The sequence below is a fragment of the Amblyraja radiata genome, chromosome 37 (assembly GCF_010909765.2).
Source record: "Amblyraja radiata isolate CabotCenter1 chromosome 37, sAmbRad1.1.pri, whole genome shotgun sequence".
Taxonomy (NCBI): domain Eukaryota; kingdom Metazoa; phylum Chordata; class Chondrichthyes; order Rajiformes; family Rajidae; genus Amblyraja; species Amblyraja radiata.
In genome coordinates, this window is record NC_045992.1 from 2121943 (window position 1) to 2147333 (window position 25391).

General features: G+C 47.2%; 1 protein-coding gene across 5 annotated transcripts in view; it reads right to left on the reverse strand.

Annotated features, from left to right (window-relative positions):
* Positions 1-734: 734 nt before the first annotated feature.
* The window catches only part of anxa11 (annexin A11), a 48973-nt gene continuing 24316 nt past the window's right edge, over positions 735-25391 (reverse strand). For 2 of the 5 annotated variants that reach the window (XM_033012918.1, XM_033012917.1), the window contains 11 exons: positions 19083-19170; positions 18136-18230; positions 16860-16973; positions 14848-14938; positions 12790-12869; positions 11898-11954; positions 8006-8099; positions 6380-6475; positions 2531-2589; positions 1981-2103; positions 735-1853 (listed from right to left, as the gene is read on the reverse strand). In XM_033012918.1, coding sequence (XP_032868809.1) covers positions 1794-1853; positions 1981-2103; positions 2531-2589; positions 6380-6475; positions 8006-8099; positions 11898-11954; positions 12790-12869; positions 14848-14938; positions 16860-16973; positions 18136-18230; positions 19083-19170 — 957 coding nt within the window. In that variant the 3' untranslated portion in view covers positions 735-1793. Of the gene's footprint in view, positions 1854-1980; positions 2104-2530; positions 2590-6379; positions 6476-8005; positions 8100-11897; positions 11955-12789; positions 12870-14847; positions 14939-16859; positions 16974-18135; positions 18231-19082; positions 19171-23746; positions 23765-24565; positions 24584-25391 lie in introns of all 5 variants that reach the window. The other 3 variants (XM_033012914.1, XM_033012916.1, XM_033012915.1) reach the window with 3 other exon arrangements.

The following is a 25391-nucleotide window of genomic DNA, read 5'->3' on the forward strand; positions in this document are numbered from 1 at the left end:
CAGATGGCTGTGTAGGCCACGCTCTTTGAACACACAATCAAAACTACTTAAGATGTCTGCTACTGAGGTGCACTTATACTCAAAGGATGAAGGGGAGAAGGGGAAGACGATGGAGGACCCAGCGCGAGGGGACCTCCGTGAGGGACGGTGGGAGAACACAGGGGGACCCTGTGTGGATGTGGGAGAGAGGATGTGGGGGGGGGGGGGGCAGAATCTAGTTTTAGAATCCTCTTCCCAGGGTATAAGCCTGCGGGTCCAGGCAGCGGGCAGTTGACGGCTGCACAGGGGTCGGCTGCCTGCCCCTTTTCCGGGGTTACGTCCGTGCCCGCTGGTCCCTGGAGAGGGAACACGCGGTTTCCTGAACGCGCTGGAGGACTTCCGTGAACGCTGGCCGCCGTGGGAGGTCAATTGTTATATGGACAAGGATGGCGGGATTTTAATTTGAACTTTTGTCTTGTTTGTAAACTGCCGATACAGGCAGCTTTTGATATGAATGCTATACTACTTTGCATGTTGATTTTGTTTTTTGGAATAAAGTATTTGTTTAATTTAAAAAAAAAAAAAAAAAAAAAAAAAAAATGGTTTAAGCCTGTGTTTGTTCCGGTGAGGTCGCTGTGCACACAGCAGCCAGCCAACAATCCTTGTGTACCTTGTGCGTTGTGACCGTCGGCAGACCAATGTCCCTCCCGGGATGAATAAAGTTTTGTCGTATTGCACCGAGCCAAACACAGTTGTAAATTGGTTGCATAGTATTTATTTTTCATTCATTTATATTTTTGAGCACATCGCAATTTGCCCCTTCTTCCATCAGCTCTTGCTTCCTTCCACACATTTGCCTTCGCTATCCGCCAACTCGCCAAACCAGGCTGACTTACAGATAACTCAAGAGGCACCACCCTCCCTGGTCTTCCTGAGGAGCTGCAGAAGCAGGCAGGGGCATGGGCAGAAGCTTTGGCCAGCAGGTCAAACCATGACACTAGGCCTTTGAAGCTGATTCTTGCCATGGTAACTGTGGTAACTATACTCTGGATGTGTGCACCGGTTACAAATCCCAGCTTCCAGAGAGAATTATCTGAGAGAATTAATCGCTGGCTCTAGATAAGAAGAAGCCCCACCAACGCAAGATAATCGCTTACAACTCAAAATGAGGAGTTTGCATTTGACACTTCCTATCTTGTCACATAGGCACAGTTGGACAAGGTGGCAAGGGGGTAATTGCCCAGTTAGATTGGCACCGCATAGAATTTTACAAAAATATATTTAAAACATATAAGGAACGCAAACTGTTGAATGCCCTTGAAGCAATTAGTTGACTTTTGTTTCTACCGGGCATAGTGTTGATTGTGAAGATGACCAGGTTGAAGTTGAGAACTTTGTGCATGGGTAAGGGGAAGGCGTTGAAGGAGATGATTGTTGTGATAGTCACAGCGGGCTCTGGACAGTGAAAGCGGAGCTGGGGCAGGGTGGAAACTTGTCACAGACCAGGTGGGAGAGAATCAGCTCTCCTTCCAATGTCAAGTCAAAGGGAGGACCTCCAACTGGAGGGGCAGGGCTTTGGGAAGGCAGGTGTTGGTCCCACACTAGAACTGTGGGTCAGGTCTCCGCCCTGCGCCATCATCTCAAACCTCAGCTGATGAAATACGCCGTTGAATATGCCGACGAAACAGGATTACATTTACAAGCCGATACAAAAGGAAATAAAACAACGAGAGAAAGATGGGGATGCTTGTGTGTTTGGACGGGTGGAAGTGCTTCTGAGAGGCCACCGTCTGAATCCTGACACCCCATCGCTCTCAGTCATTCGAGCCGCAGAGTTGCAGCAACAACTTCTTGTAATCCCCAGAGCAGTCGTCCTGGTGACAGAGAAAACGAGGAACGGTTAATATCAACAAAGTACACGTGACAATAAACTAAAAATGAACGGAACTATTCCTTCCTTGGCCTTTGGACACAAGTTAAAAGCTGAAAAGTCATAATTACCGATATAAATGAGTACAGCGACTGCCCATACATCTTCTTGAATTCAGCCCTTATGTCCAGCATGTCGACCTCACAGCGAGACACCATGATACGAATCAAGGTCTTGTCATCTGTGCCCAGACCCTGCAGATGGTCAGAGGAGAAGATGACACTTCAACATGAGATTCAGCAACCCGGCCTCCCCATCACTTTGTCCCACCGAGTCCGCACCGACCAGCGATCCCCCCGCACACCAACGCTATCCTACACACACTAAGGACAACTTACTATTTTCACCGGAGCCAATTAAGCTACAAACCTGTACGTCTTTGGAATGTGGGAGGAAGCCAATGCGCTCGGAAGAAAACCCACGCGGTCACAGGGAGAACGTGCAAACTCCGTACAGGCGGCACCCGTGGTCAGAATCGAACCCGGGTCTCTGCCGCTGTATGACAGCAACTCTACCGCTGCACCACCGGGTGTTACATTGTTAATTGCCCGAGTACTCCCCTCCTGATACCTGGTTCCCACGAAGACCATACTATAACATTACACGTTGAATCTCACTCACCTTCATGGACTTGTACAGCCTCTCAGCGAAAAATATCGGGATACTTCTCAGGCACTTCACTGCAACATAAATGTAGGTTGGAGATTAGTCATCGGCAAGGTACAACACCCACAAGTAGCCAACATCCCTTTGACAGTTAATGGATTACAGACCAAAGCATTAGCAGGACATGTAGAAAAGACCAAGGGGTTATTCTGAGGTGGAGAATTCCTAAAGGCGTTAGCATAGGCTGAAGGGCTCAATGTATTAACAAAAGAACCTATAGCGGAGCAAGATAGACCACTCCTGCTAAACGCAATGGGCTGACGTGTAGTACGCAACGGAGCGGAATGTGGGACTTTTTTTCATCCATTTCCGTAAACCGACCCGATCCGACCCGCAGTGTAATCAACGTTGCTGGGGAACAGTTTGTGTTAATAAATTAAAATTCTGAAAATGAGGAGAAGATTTTTACCAAATAACTTTTTACGAGGATTTTTCCGTAACCGACTTCCGTCTACGCACTATTATCCTACGGGATCTTTGGTGCGGAGACGGAAGCCGGTTATGGAAATGGGGCCGAAAATTACCCACGAATCTGCCCATGACCGTACTACGTCTTTTTCGTCGAGTGGACCATCTTGCTCGCTGTAGGATCTTTGGTATTAACGAGGTAAGGGAGTCATTGATCTGTAGTAACAGGGGACACAAGTCTTCATCTTTCTTCACAGTTGGTTGCAGACGGATTTACACAAAAGTGCTGTCAGTGCTACTCACGTGGAGAACGTACAAACTCCGTACAGACAGCACCCGTAGTCAGGATTGAACCCGGGTCTCTGGCGCTGTAAGGCAGCATGTCTACCGTGACGTCAATAATACTTCACTGCCCACTTCAAAAATAAGGTCATAAGTGATTGGAGCAGAATTAGGCCATTCAGCCCATCAAGTCTATGCTGCCATTCAATCATGGCTGATCTATATCTCTCTCCTAACCCCATTCTCCTGCCCTCTCCCCTTAACCCCTGACAGTGGTGAAAACATCAGGACATTATACAAGATGTTACAGTGCCGTCCTTAATGTTTGGAACAAAGACCCATCATTTATTTATTTGCCTCTGTATTCCACAATTTGAGATTTGTAATAGAAAAAAATCACATGTGGTTAAAGTGCACATTGTCAGGTTTTAATAAAGGCCATTTTTATACATTTTGGTTTCACCATGTAGAAATTATAGCAGTGTTTATACATAGTCCCCCCCATTTCAGGGCACCATAATGTTTGGGACACAGCAATGTCATGTAAATGAAAGTAGTCATGCTTAGTATTTTGTTGCATATCCTTTGACTGCTTGAAGTCTGCGATTCATGGACCTCACCAGTTGCTGGGTGTCTTCTCTGGTAATGCTCTGCCAGGCCTGTATTGCAGCCATCTTTAGCTTATGTTTGTTTTGGGGCTAGTCCCCTTCAGTTTTCTCTTCAGCCATGCTCAATTGGGTTCAGATCGGGTGATTGACTTGGACACTCAAGAATTGACCATTTTCTGGCTTTGAAAAACTCCTTTGGTGCTTTAACAGTATGTTTGGGATCATTGTCTTGCTGTAGAATGAACCGCCAGCCAATGAGTTTTGAGGCATTTGTTTGAACTTGAGCAGATAGGGTGTGTATCCATACACTTCAGAATTCATTCTGCTCAGATAATACAAGAGTTCATTCTTGCACACAGTAACTCCTAGACAGCATTAGGTTTCTGAACTTCTAGACTCTGGAGTTTGGCTTCACCTAACGTCAGGCTGACAAGTTGCTTCATAATGCTGAGATTTAGTTTAGTTTAGTTTAGAGATACAGTGTGGACACAGACCCTTCGGCCCACCGAGTCCGCACCGACCAGCGATCCCCGCACACTAACTCCATCCTACACACACACTAGGGACAATTTACATTTATACCAGGTCAATTGACCTACAAACCTGTACGCCTTTGGAAAGTGGGAGGAAACCAAAGATCTTGGAGAAATCGCACGCAGTCACCCACTCTGTGCAGACAGCGCCCGTAGTCGGGATCGAACCCGCGACTCTGGCACTGAAAGCCCTGTGAGGCAGTAACTCTACCGCTGCGCCACCGTGCCCCCATTGGATTGCATTGGTGGAAAGCACCGCAGTTTAAGGGCTTTGCCACCAGATGGCGGCGCTTGGCTGGTCACAGAGGCCCATGTTTGAAGTGGAGAGATGGGTTGAGCTAAACGAACATAGTACAGGAACAGGCCATTCGGCCCACAATGTCTGTGCTACATATAATGTCAAGCTAAGCCAATCTCCTCCGCATGCACGTGATCCATATCCCTCCATTCCTTGCCTATCCATATTCCTACCTAAAAGTCTCTTAAACGCCACCATCATATCTGCCTTCGACCCAACATCCTCTTGTCTAATAAAACTTGCCCCGCACATCTCCTTTAAATTTTCCCTCTCTCACTTTATAGCTATGCCCTCTATTGTTGGAAATTTCCACCCAGGGCAATTTTACAGTGTGCTTGCCTAGACAGCATCTCCGGAGAGACGGATTGGGTGACGTTTCTGGTCGAGACCGTTCTTCAGACTGAAGAGGGGTCTCGACCCGTAATGGCAGAGAGGCAGAGAGGCAGAGAGACAGAGAGGTAGAGAGGGCACTCAGAAATACAATCAGGTATGAGAGATCAGAGAGAGACCGAGAGAGAGATCGAGAGAGAGATTTAGAGAGATCGAGATTGAGAGAGATCAGAAAAAGAGACTGCAGGCGGAGAGACAGACAGACAGACAGACAGACAGACAGACAGACAGACGCACATGAATACACAAAGGTCAACAGCACCAAAGGTCACTGTACTAACCCACAAATTGAGAATCCAGATAGCACCAGAGGGAGAAACATGAGCAAATGAATTACTCGCACGTTGACAGGTAACAGAGATATCCCTCAAAAACCTGCCTTTTCAACAAGCTGCTCTTCTGCAACGGAATAGCCGGAGAGGGCAGTTCTGCTCAATATTCCTCCCACACTCCAAAGACGTACAGGTTTGTAGGTTAATTGGCTTGGTGTAAATGTAAATTGTCCCTGTTGTGTGTAGGATAGTGTTAATGTGCGGGGATCGTGGTCGGTGCAGACTCGGTGGGCCGAAGGGCCTGGTTCGGCGCTGTATTTCTAAACTAAACTAAATTATACACTGTTAACTGCCCCCAGTGTGTATGGGAGGTGGGGAATGTGGGAAGGGGCAGGGTAGTAATAGCATAAACATTGGTGGCTAATGGTTGGCACAGACTTGATGGGCCGAAGGGCCTATTTCCATGCCGTACCTCTCTATGATTCTGTAACATAAGCATGACACGATTAATGTCACAAATCAGGCAAACCTTCATCTCAGTTTATCAATATGATTGTCATAGATTAGCGTTACTCCTCACCACTATATTTGACCAGAGACACAAGAAACTGCAGATGCCGGAATCTTGCAAAACACAAAGTGCTGGAGGAACTCGGGAGGTCAGGCAGCATCTGTGGAGGGAAATGGACATTGGACAGGTGACGCTTCGGTCGGGTCTGAAGAAGGGTCTCGACCCGAAACGTCACCTATTCCTTCGCTCCACAGACGCTGCCTGACCCGCTGAGTTGTTCCAGTATTTATGTCTACGTCCCATCCTGAAATGTCGTCCGTCTATTCCCTCCACAGACGCTGCCTGACCCTCTGAGTTTCTCCAGCACTTTGTGTTTGCCGCTGTATTTGACTGTGTTGCCCAGCCATTGAAAGTCTTCTCCATCCCCCCCCCCACCAAGCCAACAGCATCAAGCACAGTGAGTGAAGGGAATACTGTGCCTCACTGATAGAGAGTTCCTCACCTACTGCTATCATGCCTCTCTCGAGGTTACCAGACATCTCACGGGAAATGGTCTTCTCGATATCGTACTTACACACCTGCCGATATTCCTCAAAAACTGAAATACAAAAAAACATTTCATTCACAAAATATTTTCAAACTATATTAACCAACTTCAACCTCCGTCTTAATAAGCTTCCTAAAGGGTTTATATTGAAAGTGCTGAACTCTCCAAACCAAGCGAGCTCTAGGTTTAATCTCTGACCGTTGCGAGCATGCGTGTGTGTGTGTGTGTGTGTGTGTGTGTGTGTGTGTGTGTGTGGGTTCAAGTTCAAGTGAGTTTATTGTCATGTGTCCCTGTATAGGAACAATGAAATTCTTGCTTTGCTTCAGCACACAGAACATAGTAGGCATTTACTCCAAAACAGATCAGTGTGTCCATATACCATGATATAAATAAATACACACATGAATAAATAAACTGATAAAGTGCAAATAACAGAAAATGGTTATTAATAATCAGAGTTTTGTCCGAGCCAGGTTTAATAGCCCGCCCCCCGATCCAGGTAACCCGTAGGCGGCTGCTGCAGACCTGCATCCCCATATGTGTATGTGTACGTGTGTGTGTGTGTGTGTGTGTGTGTGTGTGTGTGTGTGTGTGTGTGTGTGTGTGTGTGTGTGTGTGTGTGTGTGTGTGTGTGTGTAGGCGCATGTGCATCTATGGCAGCAAGGTGGCGCTGTGGTACAGTTGCTGCCTCACAACGCCAGAGACGCGGGTTCGATCCTAACTACGGGCGCTGTCCGTACGGAGTTTCTACCTTCTCCCCGTGACCACATGGGTTTTCTCTGGATGCTAAGGTTTCATCCCACACTCCAAAGGAGTACAGGTTTGTAGGCTAATTGGCTTCTGTAAATTGTCCCTAGAGTGTGTAGGATACTATAATAATAATAATGGATGGGATTTATATAGCGCCTTTCTAGATACTCAAGGCGCTTTACATCGCATTATTCATTCACTCCTCAGTCACACTCGGTGGTGGTAAGCTACTTCTGTAGCCACAGCTGCCCTGGGGCAGACTGACGGAAGCGTGGCTGCCAATCTGCGCCTACGGCCCCTCCGACCACCACCAATCACTCACACACATTCACACACAGGCAGAGGTGGGTGAAGTGTCTTGCCCAAGGACACAGCGACAGTATGCACTCCAAGCGGGATTCGAACCAGCTACCTTCCGGTCACCAGCCGAACACTTAGCCCATTGTGCCATCTGTCGTCCCATACTGCTAGTGGACTGGCCGATCACTGGTCAGCGCAGACTTGGTTGACCAAAGGGCCTGTTTGCATGCTTAATCTCTAACGTTTAAAGTAAAGTCTAAAAGGTTAAAATCTAAAGTACTGTAAGTGTACAAGTGCATGTATGAGAGCATGCAAGTGCTTGTACAGTATATGAACCAATGCGTTTATGTGTGTACAAGTGTGAGCGTTTGTGTGTACAAGTGTGAGCGTTCAGGTGCACGAGAGAGTGAGGTCATACAAGTGTGAGTGAGAGGGACTGAGTTGGTATTTCAAGGTACTCTCTAACTTTGTGGCTTTCAAAGAGTTTTCACGAGACCTGTCATTGCCGCTGCTGTTGATGAAGATCAGTACCTGCTTTCAGATGGGGTCTATTCCTTGAGCACAGGATAGCATTAAACTTCGACTCATCGGTCCCCATGCGCCCTTCTCCTGCGTTGTACAGGTCCTGAGGGAAAGGAACAAGAAAATTGAGCCTTCATCACTTCACGTTTAAACAGATGGACAAATTCTTCATTCGAACGGGTGTCGGGGGGATGATATGAGGAGATGGCAGGAAAATGGGGTTAGGAGGCAGAGATCAGCCATGATTGAATGGCGTGGTATAAAATGTATAAAGGTAAAATTGTCCCGTGTGTGTGTGTGTGTGTGTGTGTGTGTGTAGGATAGTGTTAGTGAGTAGATAGAGTACTCGATGAGCCGAATGCTACTCCTATAACTTGTGAACGGAAATGGAGTTCAGAAAACAAAAAATTTGAAAAAGTCTGAAGAAGGGTTTTGACCCGAAACGTTGCCTATTTCCTTTGTTCCATAGATGCTGCCTCACCCGCTGAGTTTCTCCAGTATTTTAGTCTAAGTCTAAAGGAGATGTTTATTTTAGTTTAGTTTAGAGATACAGCGCGGAAACAGGCCCTTCGGCCCACAGAGTCCGTGCCCACCAGCGATCCCCGCACACTAACACTATCCTACACGCACTAGGGACAATTTACACAAACACCAAGCCAATTAACCTACACACCTGTACGTCTTTAGAGTGTGGGAGGAAACTGAAGATCTCGGAGGAAACATACGCGGTCACGGGGAGCACGTACAAACAGCGCCCGTAGTCGGGATGGAATCCGGATCTCTGGCGCGGCAAGCGCTGTGAGGCAGTAACTCTACCGCTGCGCCACCGTGCCATGCGGGACAAGTCTTATTTTACACCCAGACGGTATTGGGAGCCAGGGTTGAACTGCCAGGAGTGGTGGTCGAGGCGGATAGGCACACGGAAATACAGGGAACGTTGGGATATGGATCACATCAGCGGAGGAGATTAGTTTAACTTGGCATCATGGAAGTTGTGGGCCGAAGGGCCTGTTCCTGTGCGGTACTGGTTTTTAGTCCTATACACCACAGTAAGAAATATTTTCCTTAAAACACACACGCACACATTAAGTATTTAAAATATGCTGTGTAGCCTGGAGGCTTTTTTGGAATTTTCCACTTATTAATAAATGCATTTAACCTGGCCCAGAAGTAACAGCACCTGGCAAAAGGCTTTGACTGTTTGGGGTGTGGCTATGATTCACATTTAGGGTGACGGTTTTCAGATCGACATTCTGCATCTAAAGCGTGGGGTTGTGCGAACTGAAAGGTCAGCGTTTTTAAATGCACCCCTCCTGGTTTTAAACAATGACGGGTGTACTTTGAGCTGGGTCCATTAGACGAGGCAGCCATCCCTACTGATGTAGTGAGCAGTGGGGGCTGGGCTAAGGGCAGGCCTCTGCTGGGCTTTAGTGCAGTGCGGTGCGTACTGGGAGTGCCTGCCAGCATTCTCTGGCACACTTCCCGTCTCAAGGCTCTGCTCTAACCCAAGACGGGGAGGCTCGCTGGCCCTCCACAAAAGCCCGAGCCCTCATTAAGAAAGAAAGGACTTGCAATTCTAAACTGCAAATGTAGGCAGTGTAGCAGCCAGCAAAGTCCCGCATAGAGCAAATGTGCTAGTAATTAAACAAAGTGATAAATATCGGCCAAGACTCTGGTAATACTTGGCCTCGGCTCCAGTTCTAAATGGTGCCTGTGGAATTTTTCACCCCCACTGAGGTAGATGAGGCATTTGTTTAACCTCACAACAGAGGGTGGGACCCACAAGGCTACACTACCTCAGTAATGCCCTCGAATGCCAGCAGGAGTGGGACAAGGACATCTCAGGAGTGGGACACAGACTGAATATTCTTTGATTCAGTGTCTCTGACTCTTCTGCTGTCCTTTCAGGCTGAGAGTTTGGAGTGTGGGAGGAAACCGGAGCACCCGGAGAAAACCCACGCAGGTCAAGGGGAGAACGTGCAAACTCCGTACAGATGGCGCCCGTAGTCAGGATCGACCCCGGGTCTCTGGCGCTGCGAGGCAGCAACTCTACCGCTGCGCCACCGTGCTGCCTGTAGTTGGGTGAGCAAATCTCTGTGGAGATGCCCTGTTTGTTTTGTACTGACGAATGCATGAAACAATGTGGGTCAGAAGGCGTTCTCCAGCTTGCCACTTGCCAGTCACAGTCAGTGGGAACAGCTGTGACAGCACACACTGCAACGTAATATTGTCAAGATCAGTGGAGGCAACTGGAATATTTCACAGTTGACGTCAATCATTCAGTGCAAAAACAACCTCACCCTTGCAATAAAACCAGCAAACTGATGCTGACACTGGTACAGCGGTAGAGTTGCTGCCTCACAGCGCCAGAGCCTCTAGTCCGATCCCGACTGCGGGCGCTGTCTGTACGGAGTTTGCACGTTCTCCCCGTGACCTGCGTGGGTTTTCTCCGAGATCTTCGGTTTCCTCCCACACTCCAAAGACGTACAGGTTTGTAGGTTAATTGGCTTGGTATAAAATGTAAAATTGTCCCTAGTGTGTGCAGGGTGGAGTTGATATGTGGGGATGGCTGGTCGGTGTGGACTCGGTGAGCCGAAGGGCCTGTTTCCGTGCTGTATCTCTAAACTAAACCTGAAACGCCACCAATCCATGTTCTCCAGAGACTCTAGCTGACCTGCTGAGTTACTCCAGTACTTTGAAGCATTAGAATAAGCTTCACCATACAGTAATCACAGCCAAAAATATCTGCTGAGCAGATTGGCCACCTTCCAAAGAGTCTCCATTTACAAAGCAGTCACTGATAAACAAGTCTCACCCTGCAATGCCAGCAGGGACATTCAATGTTCAAAGTAAAAACCTAGGCTTGTACTATTTTGGCCTCGATCTGCTTGAAACATTGCCCTCGGTACCTGCAGCAGTGCGACAGGGATACCTCCAAGGATCTGCTGTTAATGGCGATCATATTATAACGAGCTTGGATTTCAAGGACACAATCTCTCTCTCTCTCTCTCTCTCTCTCATACTTTCAGACTCTGTATTTGTGTCCTCTCTCTCTCCCTCTCCCTCCCTCCCTCCCCCTCTCTCCCTCCCCCTCCCTCCCCCTCTCTCTCTGCCTCTCTCTCTCTCTGCCTCTCTCTCTCCCTCTCTCACAATCTCTCCAACTCCAAATCCCTGTCTTACTGCCTTATCTTGGCCGAAATGTTAAAGAGTTCAATGGCGGCCCGGTGGCGCAGCTGTAGAGTTGCTGCCTTACAGCGCCAGAGACCCAGATTTGATCCTGACTGCGGGTGCTGCCTGTACGGAGTTTGCACGTTCTCCCCGTGACCGCATGGGTTTTTCCCCCGGGTGCTCCGGTTTTCACCCGCTCTCCAACGACGTACAGGTTTGTAGGTTAATTGGCTTCTGTAAATTGTCCCTAATGTGTGGGACAGTGTTAGTGTACGGGGCGATCGCTGGTCTGCACGGACTCGATGGGCCGAAGAGCCTGTTTCCTTGGCCTATCTCTAAAGTCTAGAGTCAATGGAAAACACAAAAATTGTTAGATAAGGGGACAAGAGGGAATGATTTAGAAAAAATAGGTCAGGCTGATCAAAGCTGGCTGGCATTTTTGAAGAGGTGATTGACATAGAGAAAGGGTGGATGTCTTTGAACATCATATACATGGAACTACAGTACACGGGGCACCTGAAGAACTGTGTAGGAAGGAACTGTAGATGCTGGTTTAAACCAAAGATAGACACAAAAAGCTGGAGTAACCCAGCGGGACAGGCAGCATTTCTGGAGAGAAGGGGGAAGTGACGTTTCGGGTCGAGACCCTTCTGAAGAACTTCAGGCTGCCCTGAACATCACAATATTGGCCTCAGCAATTGGCAAAGTGACGGTCTGCAGAAAACATCCTCACCTGCGTGTCCTTTTTAACCAGTGTTATATCCACATGTTGACTTTCATCCCGGTTACCCTGGAGATCAGACGGAAAGAAGGATGAGTGATTGGGTTTACCTGTGGCTCATTGTGCCCGTGAAGTCGACACGTCCAGCGGGAGACATTGAGAAAATAGTGGACAGTGCCTGTGTTATGGAAGGACCGTTCAGAAGCCCGGTGGCAGAGGTGACCAAACCGTGCCCGAGTCTGGTGGTGCACACTTTCAAGCTTCTGGACCTTCTGCCGGACAGGAGCGGGGAGATGAAGGAATGACCGGGGCGGGACAAGTCTTTGAAGTGTAGACGGAGTAATTGGTGGAGAGTCTGGTCTGTGTGATGGACTGGGCTACATCCACAACTCTCTGCAATTCCTTGTGGTCTTGGGCAGAGCTTCCCCCAAACCAAGCTGTGATGCAACCTGTAAACTTTCAATGGTGCATCTGTAAACATGTCAGTAACTTGTTCTAATGCTTATTGCACCCAACACCTATTCCACTTGCGTTTGGCTTGGATTGTATTTATGTCCAGTATTATCCAAGTTTTGTTTATTGTCACATGTAGCGAGGTACAGGGAAAAGCTTTTGTTGTTCCCTAACCAGTCAGCAGAAAGACAATACATGATTACATTGGAGCCATGTATAGATACATGATAAGGGATCAGATCAGAATGGATAGGTACAGGTGACAGCAAGGAAGAATGTCATTGTCCTATCTGGGACACATGACAATAAAACCTTCTTGACTCTCGTATGAACATCAGTATCAGCTTGCGATCCATGCCTTGTTGTGTTAAAGGCTTTCCTCAAGCAGAAGCCGCCGGTGTAAATCAGCCTCAAGGAAGAACACATGAAGCTCCCCGACCCCCACAGTTACCTGAACAAGGGAGACCAGCAGTCGCTCAAAGTGCCCAGACGTGTCACTCTTAATATCCTGCTCCAGAGTCTTCTTAAATTCTGCAAAACAATCAGTGTTCTAGTGTCTTTGTTCTTTATAGAAACATAGAAAAATAATGCAGGAGTAGGCCATTCAGCCCTTCGACCCAGCGCTGCCATTCAATATGATCATGGCTGATCATCAAAAATCAGTACCCCGTTCCTGCTTTTTCCTCATATCCCTTGATTCCTTTAAACCTAAGAGCTTATGACAGAGATGGCAGATAAACCATCCACTGATTCCAACACAGCCATCTATAAACCTGTTAAGAGCGGCACAGTGGCGCAGCGGTAGAGCCTTAACTACCCAGCCTCAATGACCTCGTCTGGCAGCTTGTTCCATACACCCATAAAGTTACTCCTTAGATTCCTATTAAATATTTTCCCCTTCACCTTAAACCTATGTCCTCTGGTCCTCGATTCACCTACTCTGGGCAAGTGCATCTACTCAATCTTTTCCTCTCATGATTTTATACCCCCCTATAAGATCATCCCTCATCCTCCTGCGCTCCAGTGAATAGAGGGAACGTGGATCCTACCAATGATCCAAAGGCTAGTATTTTTGAGCAACACCTCCGAATGCTGCATATGTGTATACTAGGCAGCTGTGTACCTCCGATATGCTGCGTGTGTGTATACTAGCTGTGTACCTCCTACATGCTGCGTGTGTGTATACTAGGCAGCTGTGTACCTCCGACATGCTGCGTGTGTGTATACATAGAAACATAGAAATTAGGTGCAGGAGTAGGCCATTCGGCCCTTCGAGCCTGCACCGCCATTCAATATGATCATGGCTGATCATCCAACTCAGTATCCCGTACCTGCCTTCTCTCCATACCCTCTGATCCCCTTAGCCACAAGGGCCACATCTAACTCCCTCTTAAATATAGCCAATGAATTGGCCTCGACTACCTTCTGTGGCAGAGAGTTCCAGAGATTCGCCACTCTCTGTGTGAAAAAAGTTCTTCTCATCTCGGTTTTAAAGGATTTCCCCCTTATCCTTAAGCTGCGACCCCTTGTCCTGGACTTCCCCAACATCGGGAGCAATCTTCCTGCATCTAGCCTGTCCAACCCCTTAAGAATTTTATAAGTTTCTATAAGATCCCCTCTCAATCTCCTAAATTCTAGGGAGTATAAACCAAGTCTATCCAGTCTTTCTTCATAAGACAGTCCTGACATCCCAGGAATCAGTCTGGTGAACCTTCTCTGCACTCCCTCTATGGCAATAATGTCCTTCCTCAGATTTGGAGACCAAAACTGTACGCAATACTCCAGTTGTGGTCTCACCAAGACCCTGTACAACTGCAGTAGAACCTCCCTGCTCCTATACTCAAATCCTTTTGCTATGAAAGCTAACATACCATTCGCTTTCTTCACTGCCTGCTGCACCTGCATGCCCACTTTCAATGACTGGTGTACCATGACACCCAGGTCTCGCTGCATCTCCCCTTTTCCTAGTCGGCCACCATTTAGATAATAGTCTGCTTTCCTGTTTTTGCCACCAAAATGGATAACCTCACATTTATCCACATTATACTGCATCTGCCAAACATTTGCCCACTCACCCAGCCTATCCAAGTCACCTTGCAGTCTCCTAGCATCCTCCTCACAGCTAACACTGCCCCCCAGCTTAGTGTCATCCGCAAACTTGGAGATATTGCCTTCAATTCCCTCATCCAGATCCGGTGTGTACCTCCGACATGCTGCGTGTGTGTATACTAGGCAGCTGTGTACGTCCGACATGCTGCGTGTGTGTATACTAGGCAGCTGTGTACCTCCGACATGCTGCGTATGTGTATACTAGGCAGCTGTGTACCTCCGACATGCTGCGTGTGTGTATACTAGGCAGCTGTGTACCTCCGACATGCTGCGTATGTGTATACTAGGCAGCTGTGTACCTCCGACATGCTGCGTGTGTGTATACTAGGCAGCTGTGTGCCTCCGACATGCTGCGTGTGTGTATACTAGGCAGCTGTGCTGAACACCGCTCGCATCTCACCTGCTTTGTACAACTTGTTGATCTCATGGATTTCAGCATTTGAGCGGGAAGCCAGGATCTCAATCAGACACTGCTCATCAGTACCAGCTCCCTGCAGGAAAAGAGTATCATCAATTACCCTCACAGACAAAACAAACTGCAAAATCAATTCTCTATCGCGCGCAACACGGTGGCGCAGCGCTGGTGTCACCGCCTCGATCCTGACTACGGGTGCTGTCGGTACAGAGTTTGCATGTTCTCCCTGTGACCTGCGTGGGTTTTCTCCAAGGTCTTCGGTTTCCTCCCACACTCCAAAGACGTGCAGGTTTGTCGGTGAATTGGCTTGGTATAATTGTAAATTGTCCCTAGTGTGTGTAGGGTAGTGTTAATATGCAGGGATCACTGGTCGGCACAGACTCGGTGGGCCGAAGGGCCTGTTTCCACGCTGTATCTCCAAACTAAATTAAACGAATCATGAAAACTTCCTTCCTAAACTAATCAATAGGCTGAATTGAAATGCAACATCGCTCCTTCATTATTGCATGATCTATCTCCTGGGACTTCCTGGGACGTGATTTTGTCTTACAATTACCTCTCCAAGAACAATGAGCCATGTGGATAAATGCTGCCTTTCCACCCACAATAGTAATACAAATGTAAGGCAGATTTGTAAATATTAAAATGCAACCTTTAGTTATTGAGAGCATGATAGAATACCAATTTTAATATCACTGAGAGAACATAGAAACATAGAAAATAGGTGCAGGAGGAGGCCATGCGGCCCTTCGAGCCAGCACCACCATTCATTGTGATCATGGCTGATCGTCCCCTATCAATAACCCGTGCCTGCCTTCTCCCCATATCCCTTGATTCCACTAGCTCTATCTAACTCTCTCTTAAATCCATCCAGTGACTTGGCCTCCACTGCCCTCTGTGGCAGGGAATTCCATAAATTCACAACTCTCTGGGTGAAAACTTTTTTTCTCACCTCAGTCTTAAATGGCCTCCCCTTTAAAGTTTTATAAAAAGTTTTTTTTAAATAGATTCACCAGAACAGATGGTCCTAGTCCTGGACCCTCTGCACACCTCGCGACCTTAACACTATCGTATTGTGTTTTTAATTATTACACTGTTTATGATATCCAGGGAATTATTTCCCCCCAAAACACGGGTTCCCCATGCCAGTTCACATATCGTTCCAGGGAGTTGTGGACGCAGCCCAGACCCTCACACAAACCAACCTCCCTTTCATTGACTCAATCCACACATCGCGTTGCCTCGGCAAGGCCAGCAGCATAATCAAGGACCAGTCTCACCCCGGTCACTCCCTCCTCTCCCCTCTCCCATCAGGCAAGATGTACATACGTTTGAAAACTCAGCCTCCCGATTCAGGTAGTTTCTTCCCGGCTGTTATCAGGCAACTGAACCATCCTCGCATCAGCTAGAGTGCGGTCCTGACCTCCCATCGATCTTATTCGAGCTATCTTTAATTTGACTTTTATCGGGTTTCAATGCTAAGTCTTGCATCTATAACCTGTGTACATAATTGTATTGATGTATAGCCTTTGACTGGATAGTTCACAACTAATAGCACACCGACCATCGATCATTGTTCACAGTAGTTTGATGTTATTCCACTTTCTCATTCACTCCCTACACACTATTTTACAGAGTGCCAATTAACCTACAAACCCGCGTGTCACTGGGATGTGGGAGGAAACCGGGTCAACCCGGGGAGAACGTGCAAACTCCACACAGGCAGCACCTGAGGTCAGGATCGAACCCGGTCTCTGGCGCTGTCAGGCAGCGACTCTACGCACTGCGCCACTGTTCCGGTGTGGAGGATTTTGTGTCGAGCATCGGCATCTGTCCGCAAGCCAGCTCCTGAAGAAGGGTCTCGTCCTGAAACGTCACCTAGTCCTTTGTTCCCCGGAGATGCTGCCTGACCCGCTGAGTTACTGCAGCCCTTCTGTGTCTATCTTTGGTGCAACCCAGTTCCTTCCTCCCTCCCTACACCTTGTGTGCTCACCAACCTTGATGGCCTCTTTCAGCTCCGTGGCATCGAAGAGCAAGGACGGTTTCAGCAGAGCCAGCACAGCATTCTCGAAATTGCCCGACAGCTCGGACTTCAACTCCTTGATCAAATCCTGCAGCAGGGAGGCGAGAGGTCACACACTCAATCACAGCACGTTCACAAACACAGCCATCAGCTCAAGAGCGTTTCATTGTCACACTCACACGTGCCAACAATGGAAGAATAAAATTCTCACTTGCAGCAGCATAACAGTCTGTAAACCCAATACACACAATTAATGTAATGAATAGAAATTCAATAAATTAATAAGCAAAATGCCCAAAGTCCTTATTGTAACCAAATCGTTTTGCTCTTTGAAGGAAGTAGAGGCATTGATGGGCCTTTACGTGAAGAATGGTCTGATCGGAAACATTTCCCTCCATAGATACCTACTGACCTACTGAGTTCCTCCAGCACTCTCTGCTTTCCGCAAGATTCCAACATCTACAGTTTCTTGTGTCTTCATGTAAAGACCCACACCAAGGTCGTTTTTAAGGATTTTTAAATAAAAATAAAGATATGTATTTCCAAAAACACGTTAGATGCAATGAGGTGCTTTTGCAATCAGAGCCCAGTTTGAAGAAGGGTCCTGACCCACTGACCCACCTACCCACATTCTCCAGAGATGTTGCCTGACCATCTGCTTCCTTCAGAACTATGTATCTTTTTTGGCAAACTCGTATAAGCAGTTCCTTGTGTTTCTCTTTTGGGAACAGAACATCGACTTGAGAAGGTGGACAAAAATGCTGGAGAAACTCAGCGGGTGAGGCAGCATCTATGGAGCGAAGGAATAGGCGACGTTTTGGGTGGAGACCCTTCACATCTGCTTGAGAAGATACAATCATGCAGGACTGAAGATGGCTACCACAACAGTGAGAACAACAGCGGGATCTCTGCACTGTACAATAGTTTGTTGTTATGTGTACGTAGGTGCATGAACTTTTTTCCCCCTCGTTTATAATATGTTTGCAGAGTACTGGGTTTACAGAGGGTCTGAAGAAGGGTCTCGACCCGAAACGTCACCCATTCCCTCTCCCCAGAGACACCTCTCCAACTTTTAGTGTCCACTAGGTTTACAGATTCAGTTGCGATGCTGCAAGAAAAAATGTAATTGTTCTACCTGGGACATAGGACAATAAAACACTCTTGACTTGATCTTACTATTAGTGAAGAGCAAGCAGAGACAGCGCGGTGCCATCGTGCCAGTACAATGCTGGATGGACCAAGGTACTTGCCTTTCCATAGGCGGTTTTAAAGGACAGGACAATCTGCATCCTCTGCTTGTTTGATCGCTGGGCAACAACGTCAATGATGGCTTGTTCATTCGTGCCTGTGAACAGAGGAAAGGCCAAGTTCAGCTCCGTGGACCATTTTGAACCATTCGCCAACACTATTATAACAATCCTAACCCTAACCCCTCAAACAACTAGGGTAACGCTGCACTCATGAAATATAGAGTCCCAGAGCGTGGGCGCAGGCCCTTCGGCCCAACTAGCCCATGCCGACCAACGTGCTCCATCTACACTGGTCCCATTTGCCTGCATTTAGCCCATATCCCTTTAAACCTGTCCTATCCATGTACCTGTCTAAATGTTCAAGAAGGAACTGCAGATGCTGGAAAATCGAAGGTGGACAAAAATGTTGGAGAAACTCAGCAGCATCACGCTGCTCGCCCCCGCTGAGTTTCTCCAGCATTTTTGTCTACCTGTCTAAATGTTTTTTATTTTTAAGTTATAATGTTACCTGGCTCCAACTGCATTCAGAAACCTCCAAAATAAGAAACTTTGGTTTAGTTTAGTTTAGAGATACAGCGTAGAAACAGGCCATTTGGCCCACCGAGTCCGTGCTGGCCAGCGATCCCCATACATTGACACTATCCTACACACACACCGGGAACGATTTTTTAACAAAAATACCCAGCCAATTAGCCCACAAACCTGCACGCCTTTAGAGTGAAGATCCCGTAGAAACCCAGGCAGGTCACGGGGAGAACGTGCAAACTCCGCACAGGCAGCACCCTTAGTCGGGATCGAACCCGGGTCTCGGAGACCCGGGTTCGATCCCGACTATGGGTGCTGCACCACCGTGCTGCCCTCGATGTTGATGATGGGCTGAAGGGCCTGTTCCTGTTCCCGCACTGTCCTATGTTCTAGTACGGTGCCGCGCTTTAGGATTTACTCACCGAAGCCCTTCATGGCTTTCCTCAGAACCTCCGCGTCCCTCAGAGCGTCAAAGCCCGCGGCATCACGGACGGTTCCCCGTTTGACGGGCTAAACACAAAACATGAACGCCACATCATTAGATCAGCTCAGAGGAGAAAAGAGTGTCTTCAAGTCCGTGCCAAGCCCAAACGGTTCTCCAGTGAAGACAGACACAAAATGCTGGAGTAACTCAGCGGGACAGGCAGCATCTCTGGAGAGAAGGAATGGGTGACGTTTCGGGTCGAGAACCCATTCCTTCTCTCCAGAGATGCTGCCTGTCCCGCTGAGTTACTCCAGCATTTTGTGTCCATCTTCGATTTATACCAGCATCTGCAGTTCCTTCCTGCAGACATGGTTCTCCAGTGAAGATGATGCATAAGAGAGGTTGCCAATCCCAGGGGTTGGTTGGCTCACCTCATTGTCCGAGCTGTTATGTGACACAGGACCCAGCGCAACACTGTTGACCTGCAGCCATCACCCCATTTCAGGGATGGACTGTAAACGCCAGCATCGCCAGCGACATCTTTATCCCATCCATAAATATATGAAAAACTCCTGGCCCATTAACACTTGGTATCCACAAACAGATTTGGCATCTCAGATTCAATGACAATTTAATCAGTTGCAGCCAATACAGCACAAGAATATAAGGGTTCAGATCGGATCAGATCAAATAACCCAATTACCAACTAAAGCTTTTACAGAATTGAATTCTGTATATCAGATATTAGGCGGCACAGTGGTGCAGCGGTAGAGTTGCTGCCTTACAGCGCCAGAGACCCGGGTTTGATCTCCCTCTGCCTCAGAGGGCGGTGGATGCCAGTTCTCTGGATACTTTCAAGAGAGAGCTAGATAGGGCTCTTAAAGATAGCGGAGTCAGGGGATATGGGGAGAAGGCAGGAATGGTCTACTGATTGGGGATGGTCAGCCATGATCACATTGAATGGCTCGAAGGGCTGAATGGCCTACTCATGCACCTATTGTCTATTGATCCTGACTTGTCTGTATGGAGTTTGTACGTTCTCCCCGTGACTGCGTGGGTTTTCTCCAGGAGCTCCGGTTTCCTCCCACACTCCAAAGATATACTTGCTTATCAGTTAATTGGCTTGGTATTATTGCAGATTGTTCCTTGTATATGTGGGAGAGTGTTAATGTGCGGGGATCGCTGGTTAACATGGACTCGGTGGGCTGAAGGGCCTGTTTCCGTGTTGTATCTCTAAACTAAACTAAAGGAGAAAATTTTAGTGCTTACATTTAGCATTAGTAAACTTCTGTAGTTGTGGTATAATGATGAAATTTGTACCCAAATTATACATTGGAGTGACAAAAATGTGTTTATGACACCATGCTGGAACCAGAGCTGCAGTTCACATCAAATACTCTTTTAATTGGTTCTATTTGAGTTTGTAAAACGTAGTGGGAAAGGGATGACATCATTGTGTGTTTTGCTCTTGTGGCGTGAGAAGATGTCTATTCTTTTCCAGGCATTCCTCAGTTACTAAACGCTTCCTCTTTTGACCGAAGTGCAGACTGAGGAACTGAGACGGGCTTGGGTGACAGAAGCAAAGGGTGGTCGGTGTCTAGAACGAGCTGTCGGAGGAGGTAGTTAATGCAGGGACTATTGCAACATTTAAGAAGCAATTAGACAGGTACATGGATAGGACAGGTTTAGACAGATATGGGCCAAACGCAGGCAGGTGGGATTAGTGTAGAAGGGACATGTTGGGAAAGTTGGGCCCGTTTCCATGCTGTAGGACTCCATCACACCAACTCCACATGCTCCTGTCATGCTAGGCTTGTGCTGGGCGGGTCAGCTTGTAGAATGGTATCTTAACATGTTACAAACAGATAGGCAAACTGCGGGGTAGCAGGTAGTGGAGAGGCAGAGTGGCGCAGCTGACCAACTTTTTACTCCGAGACCATTATCTAGATTAGTACAAGTGTCAGAGGTTACGGGGCAGGCAGGAGAAGGGGGTTAGGAGGGAGAGATAGATCAGCCATGATTGAATGGTGGAGTAGACTTGATGGGCCGAATCCCTTATGACATTTCTCCCTGTGTCCAGTCTCTCCAGTCCTTCAATGCTTGTTCCCTGAAGAATTTTAAGTGTTTAGTTTAGAAATACAGCGCAGAAACAGGCGCTTCGGCCCACCGAGTCTGCGTCAACCAGCGATCCCCAGCACACTAACATTATCCTACACACACTAGGGACAATTTACAATTTTACCAAGCCAATTAACCTACAAACCCGCACGTCTTGGGATCGTGGGAGGAAACTGGAGAAAACCCACGCAGATCACGGGGATAACGTCCAAACTCCGTACAGACAGCACCCGTAGTCAGGATCGAACCCGGGTCTCTGGTGCTGCAAGGCAGAAACTCAACCGCTGGGCCACCACTGAAGTACTCAAGGAAGATTAAAAACCGAAATGGCAGAGAGGGGAGAAAATCTCTGCTTTTGTGTTTGAAGAAAAATTATTCCTTTTACAAATATATGTGTGTAAGTACTATCTGTAATTTACTTCAATATTGCAACTTTTAAAAGACACTTGGGGAGATATATGGATGGGAATGGTTTAGAGGGCTCTGCACTAATGCAGGCAAAAGGGACTGGTCCAGTGTGCCAACTTGGTCAGCATGGGGAAGGTGGGCCGAAGGGCCTGTTTGGACGTCGGACGAGAAGCCTTGATTTTCCAACATGTTCATACCAGCAACTTCTGGGACATATAGGCAAATTGTTCCCGATGTTGGGGGAGTCAAGAACCAGGAGTCACACAGTTTAAGAATAAGGGGTTGGCCATTTAGGACTGAGATGGGGGAAAACCTTTTCACCCAGAGAGTTGAGTTGTGAATCCGTGGAATTCTCTGCCACAGACACCAATTCACTGGATGTATTCAAGAGAGAGTTAGATATAGCTCTTAGGGCTAACGGAATCAAAGGATATGGGGAGAAAGCAGGAACAGGGTACTGATTCTGGTTGATCAGCCATGATTATATTGAATGGCAGTGCTGGTTCGAAGGGCCGAATGGCCTACTCCTCCACCTCTATGCATCTGTTTCTAAATTACCTGACACTTCTCATGTTACAATCCTGCCTCAATGGCCCTTCCACAGTCCAGCTGATAAACAAATACTCAACTGTGCAAATAATCCCAGCTGCTGAGCAGAATCATTTTCATGATCAGCACAAGTTCCCGTCTAATTCAGAACAAAGGTCGTTCCTTCAAATACATTCTCTCCATCTCTATCCTTATCATTGGGTGGTCGAAAGGGCAGGGCTACTGACAATGAACAGAGCAGTGGGACTAATCGGCCGGGCGTGGTCCTAGCAAAGGGGCCGAATGGCCTACCCTTATTTCCACCTCTTGCTGTCTTCTGGGTAGTTCTGGCAAAGAGCTAGTACAGGGGTGATGGGCAGAACAGCCGGCCTGCCCACTGTATCACTCTGTTTAAACAAGGGACAGATATGATTCAATCCATTTACGACAGTGCTGTTTCAGAGCCTGTAGATATGTGGGCAATGGAGAGATTTTTTTTTACAATAGACAATAGGTGCAGGAGTAGGCCATTCGGCCCTTCGAGCCAGCACCGCCATTCAATATGATCATAGCTGATCATCCCCAATCAGTACCCCGTTCCTGCCTTCACCCCATATCCCCTGACTCTGCTATTTTTAAGAGCCCTATCTAGCCCTATCTATTTTTAAGATATTGATCAGATTCTGGCAGAGGAGGTTAGTTTAATATGAATTTGTGTTTAGTTTACTGTCACGTGTACCGAGGTGCAGTGAAAAGCTTTTGTTGCGTGCTAACCACTCAGCGGAAACTCAATACACGATTACAGTCGTGCCGTCCAATTTGGCATCATGTTCAGCACAAACAACGTGGGCCGAAGGGCCTGTTCCTGTACTGTACGGTTTTGTGTATGTCAATCACAGTAGGTTACTATGTACAGAAATGAACGGGCGTGCATGCATTAAAGTTACTGTACTCTCTTGGATTTTAGGCATGCTTCGTAGATACCCACAAATGCAAAGTCCTGCAACTGCTGGAAACAAAGAACAAGAACCAAAAATGCAAGAATCACTCAGCAACCGTGGAGAGAGAAACAAAACTCATGGTTGAAGTTGAAGGCCCTTCAGTTCTGACCAGTGTTAACCACATATCTCTTCACATCCACATTGTATGACTGTGTGACTCAGAGCATCTATAGACAGGGAAACTGTTGCTACTGTAGACTGACAAGCCTTCATCCGAAATACTGAGTTTTTTTACCACAGTTGCTGTCTACACTGTTGTGTATTTCCAACATTTTTTTTGCTTTTATTTCACATTTTCAGCATCTGCAGTGTTTTGCTCTGGATAACCACCTTATATTTTAGCAGCCTTCAAAATGGGATCTAGGAACGATATCTCACACACATGCAGACACACAGGAGGAAACATTGCAGATGGAACCAAGGCCATTTTGTGTCATCTCAAGCCATTCCATTAATGCAGAGACATCTTGCATTAGAAGATCGACTCAAAATGCTGGAGTAACTCAGCGGGACAGGCAGCATCTCTGGAGGGAAGGAATGGGTGACGTCTCGGGTCAAGACTGAAGTGGGATCTCGACCCGAAACTCAGACACATCCAGCAGCTTACCTCAAATTCTGAATCAACCTGGGGTAAAATACCAAGGAACAATTTTAACAGAATATTACACATGCATCTGCAGTTCATTGCCACACATCTTGCATTAGGTGTCACTAACACCTGACATGCATGGAGCAGTCTCAGAGTAAACCAGAACATCACACATCTTGTTGCATGCAGCCTATTGTCTGTTCCTGTCCACAGGGGGGAAATGGAGGAGGACTGGCCAAATGTTGTGCCTTCCACCACAGTGATGAATGCTGTGGTGGATGTTTGTGTTACATTTTTATTGTGGTTGTGTGTTCTTTATTATTGTACTGCTGCTGACAACCCAAATTCCACCGACCCTGGTTGTGTGGCAAATAAATTCTATCTAATTCTATCATTGTTCATCAAAGGCGTTTTAGGATTCAACACTTGAGATATTGTGGGAAGTTGTGTCATCTGGACTTGCCCTTTGTGTTGTCGGCTTTAGGTTTTCAATCTGATTACATTCCACGGCCAATTTTTGAACCTTTGAAAACTCTAGTTACACACATGCACACACCCGCGCAGAGACACACACACACAGAGACTCAGACACACACTCCCCAGCAGACTTCTACCTGCACAATCACTTTGAATATCAGCACCCAGAGGGACCATCTGGACTAGAGTGAACCACCTCCTCCCCGCCTCTGTACACATTCATACGGCAGCTCTGTCGAGAAGAGCAACCTTCCACATAGAGTATTGGAAGATCCACAGGCTCACTCAGCCTACCAAGATGCAGCACAGCAGAGCATGCAGTTATTGGGAGAATCAACTCAGACACATCCAGCAGCTTACCTCAAATTCTGAATCAACCTGGGATAAAACACCAAGGAACAATTTTAACAGAATATTAATATTAAACCTTATCTTGCATCATCTCAAGCCATTCTATTAATGCAGAGACATCTTGCGTTAGGTGTCACCTAATGGAGCAGTCTCAGAGTAAACCAGAACATCACACAACTTGTTACATGCAGTTTATTATCTCTTGTTCTCAACTTCTATTCAATGAAGGTTCCAAGATGTTTTGAGATTCAACAGTTGAGATATTGTGGGATGTTGTGTCATTGTTCACTGTGTTGTCAGCTTCAATCTGATTTCATGCACTGTCAATTTTTGACCCTTTGAAAACTCCAGTTTCTCACACACAGACAGATACACAAGTTACACAAACGCACACACACACACAGTCTCACACACACACACACACACACACAGTCTCACACACACACACACACACACACACACATCATACAAACAGTCTCACACACACACACATCCTCACACACAGAGTCTCACAAACAGTCTCACACAGTCTCACACACATACACACACACATCATACAAACACAGTTTCACACACACACATTCTCACACACACACCCACAGTCTCACACACACACACACCCACACAGTCTCACACACACAGTCTCACACACAGACAGCCGCGCAGACACATAGGAACAGGTGTACAGGCACATGTGCACGGGCACACAACAGCATGCGCACACACACGCACACTCACACGCTCCCCAGCAGACTTCTACCTGCACAATCACTTTGAATATCGGCACCCAGGGGGAACATCTGGACTGGAGTGAACCACCTCCTCCCCGCCTCTG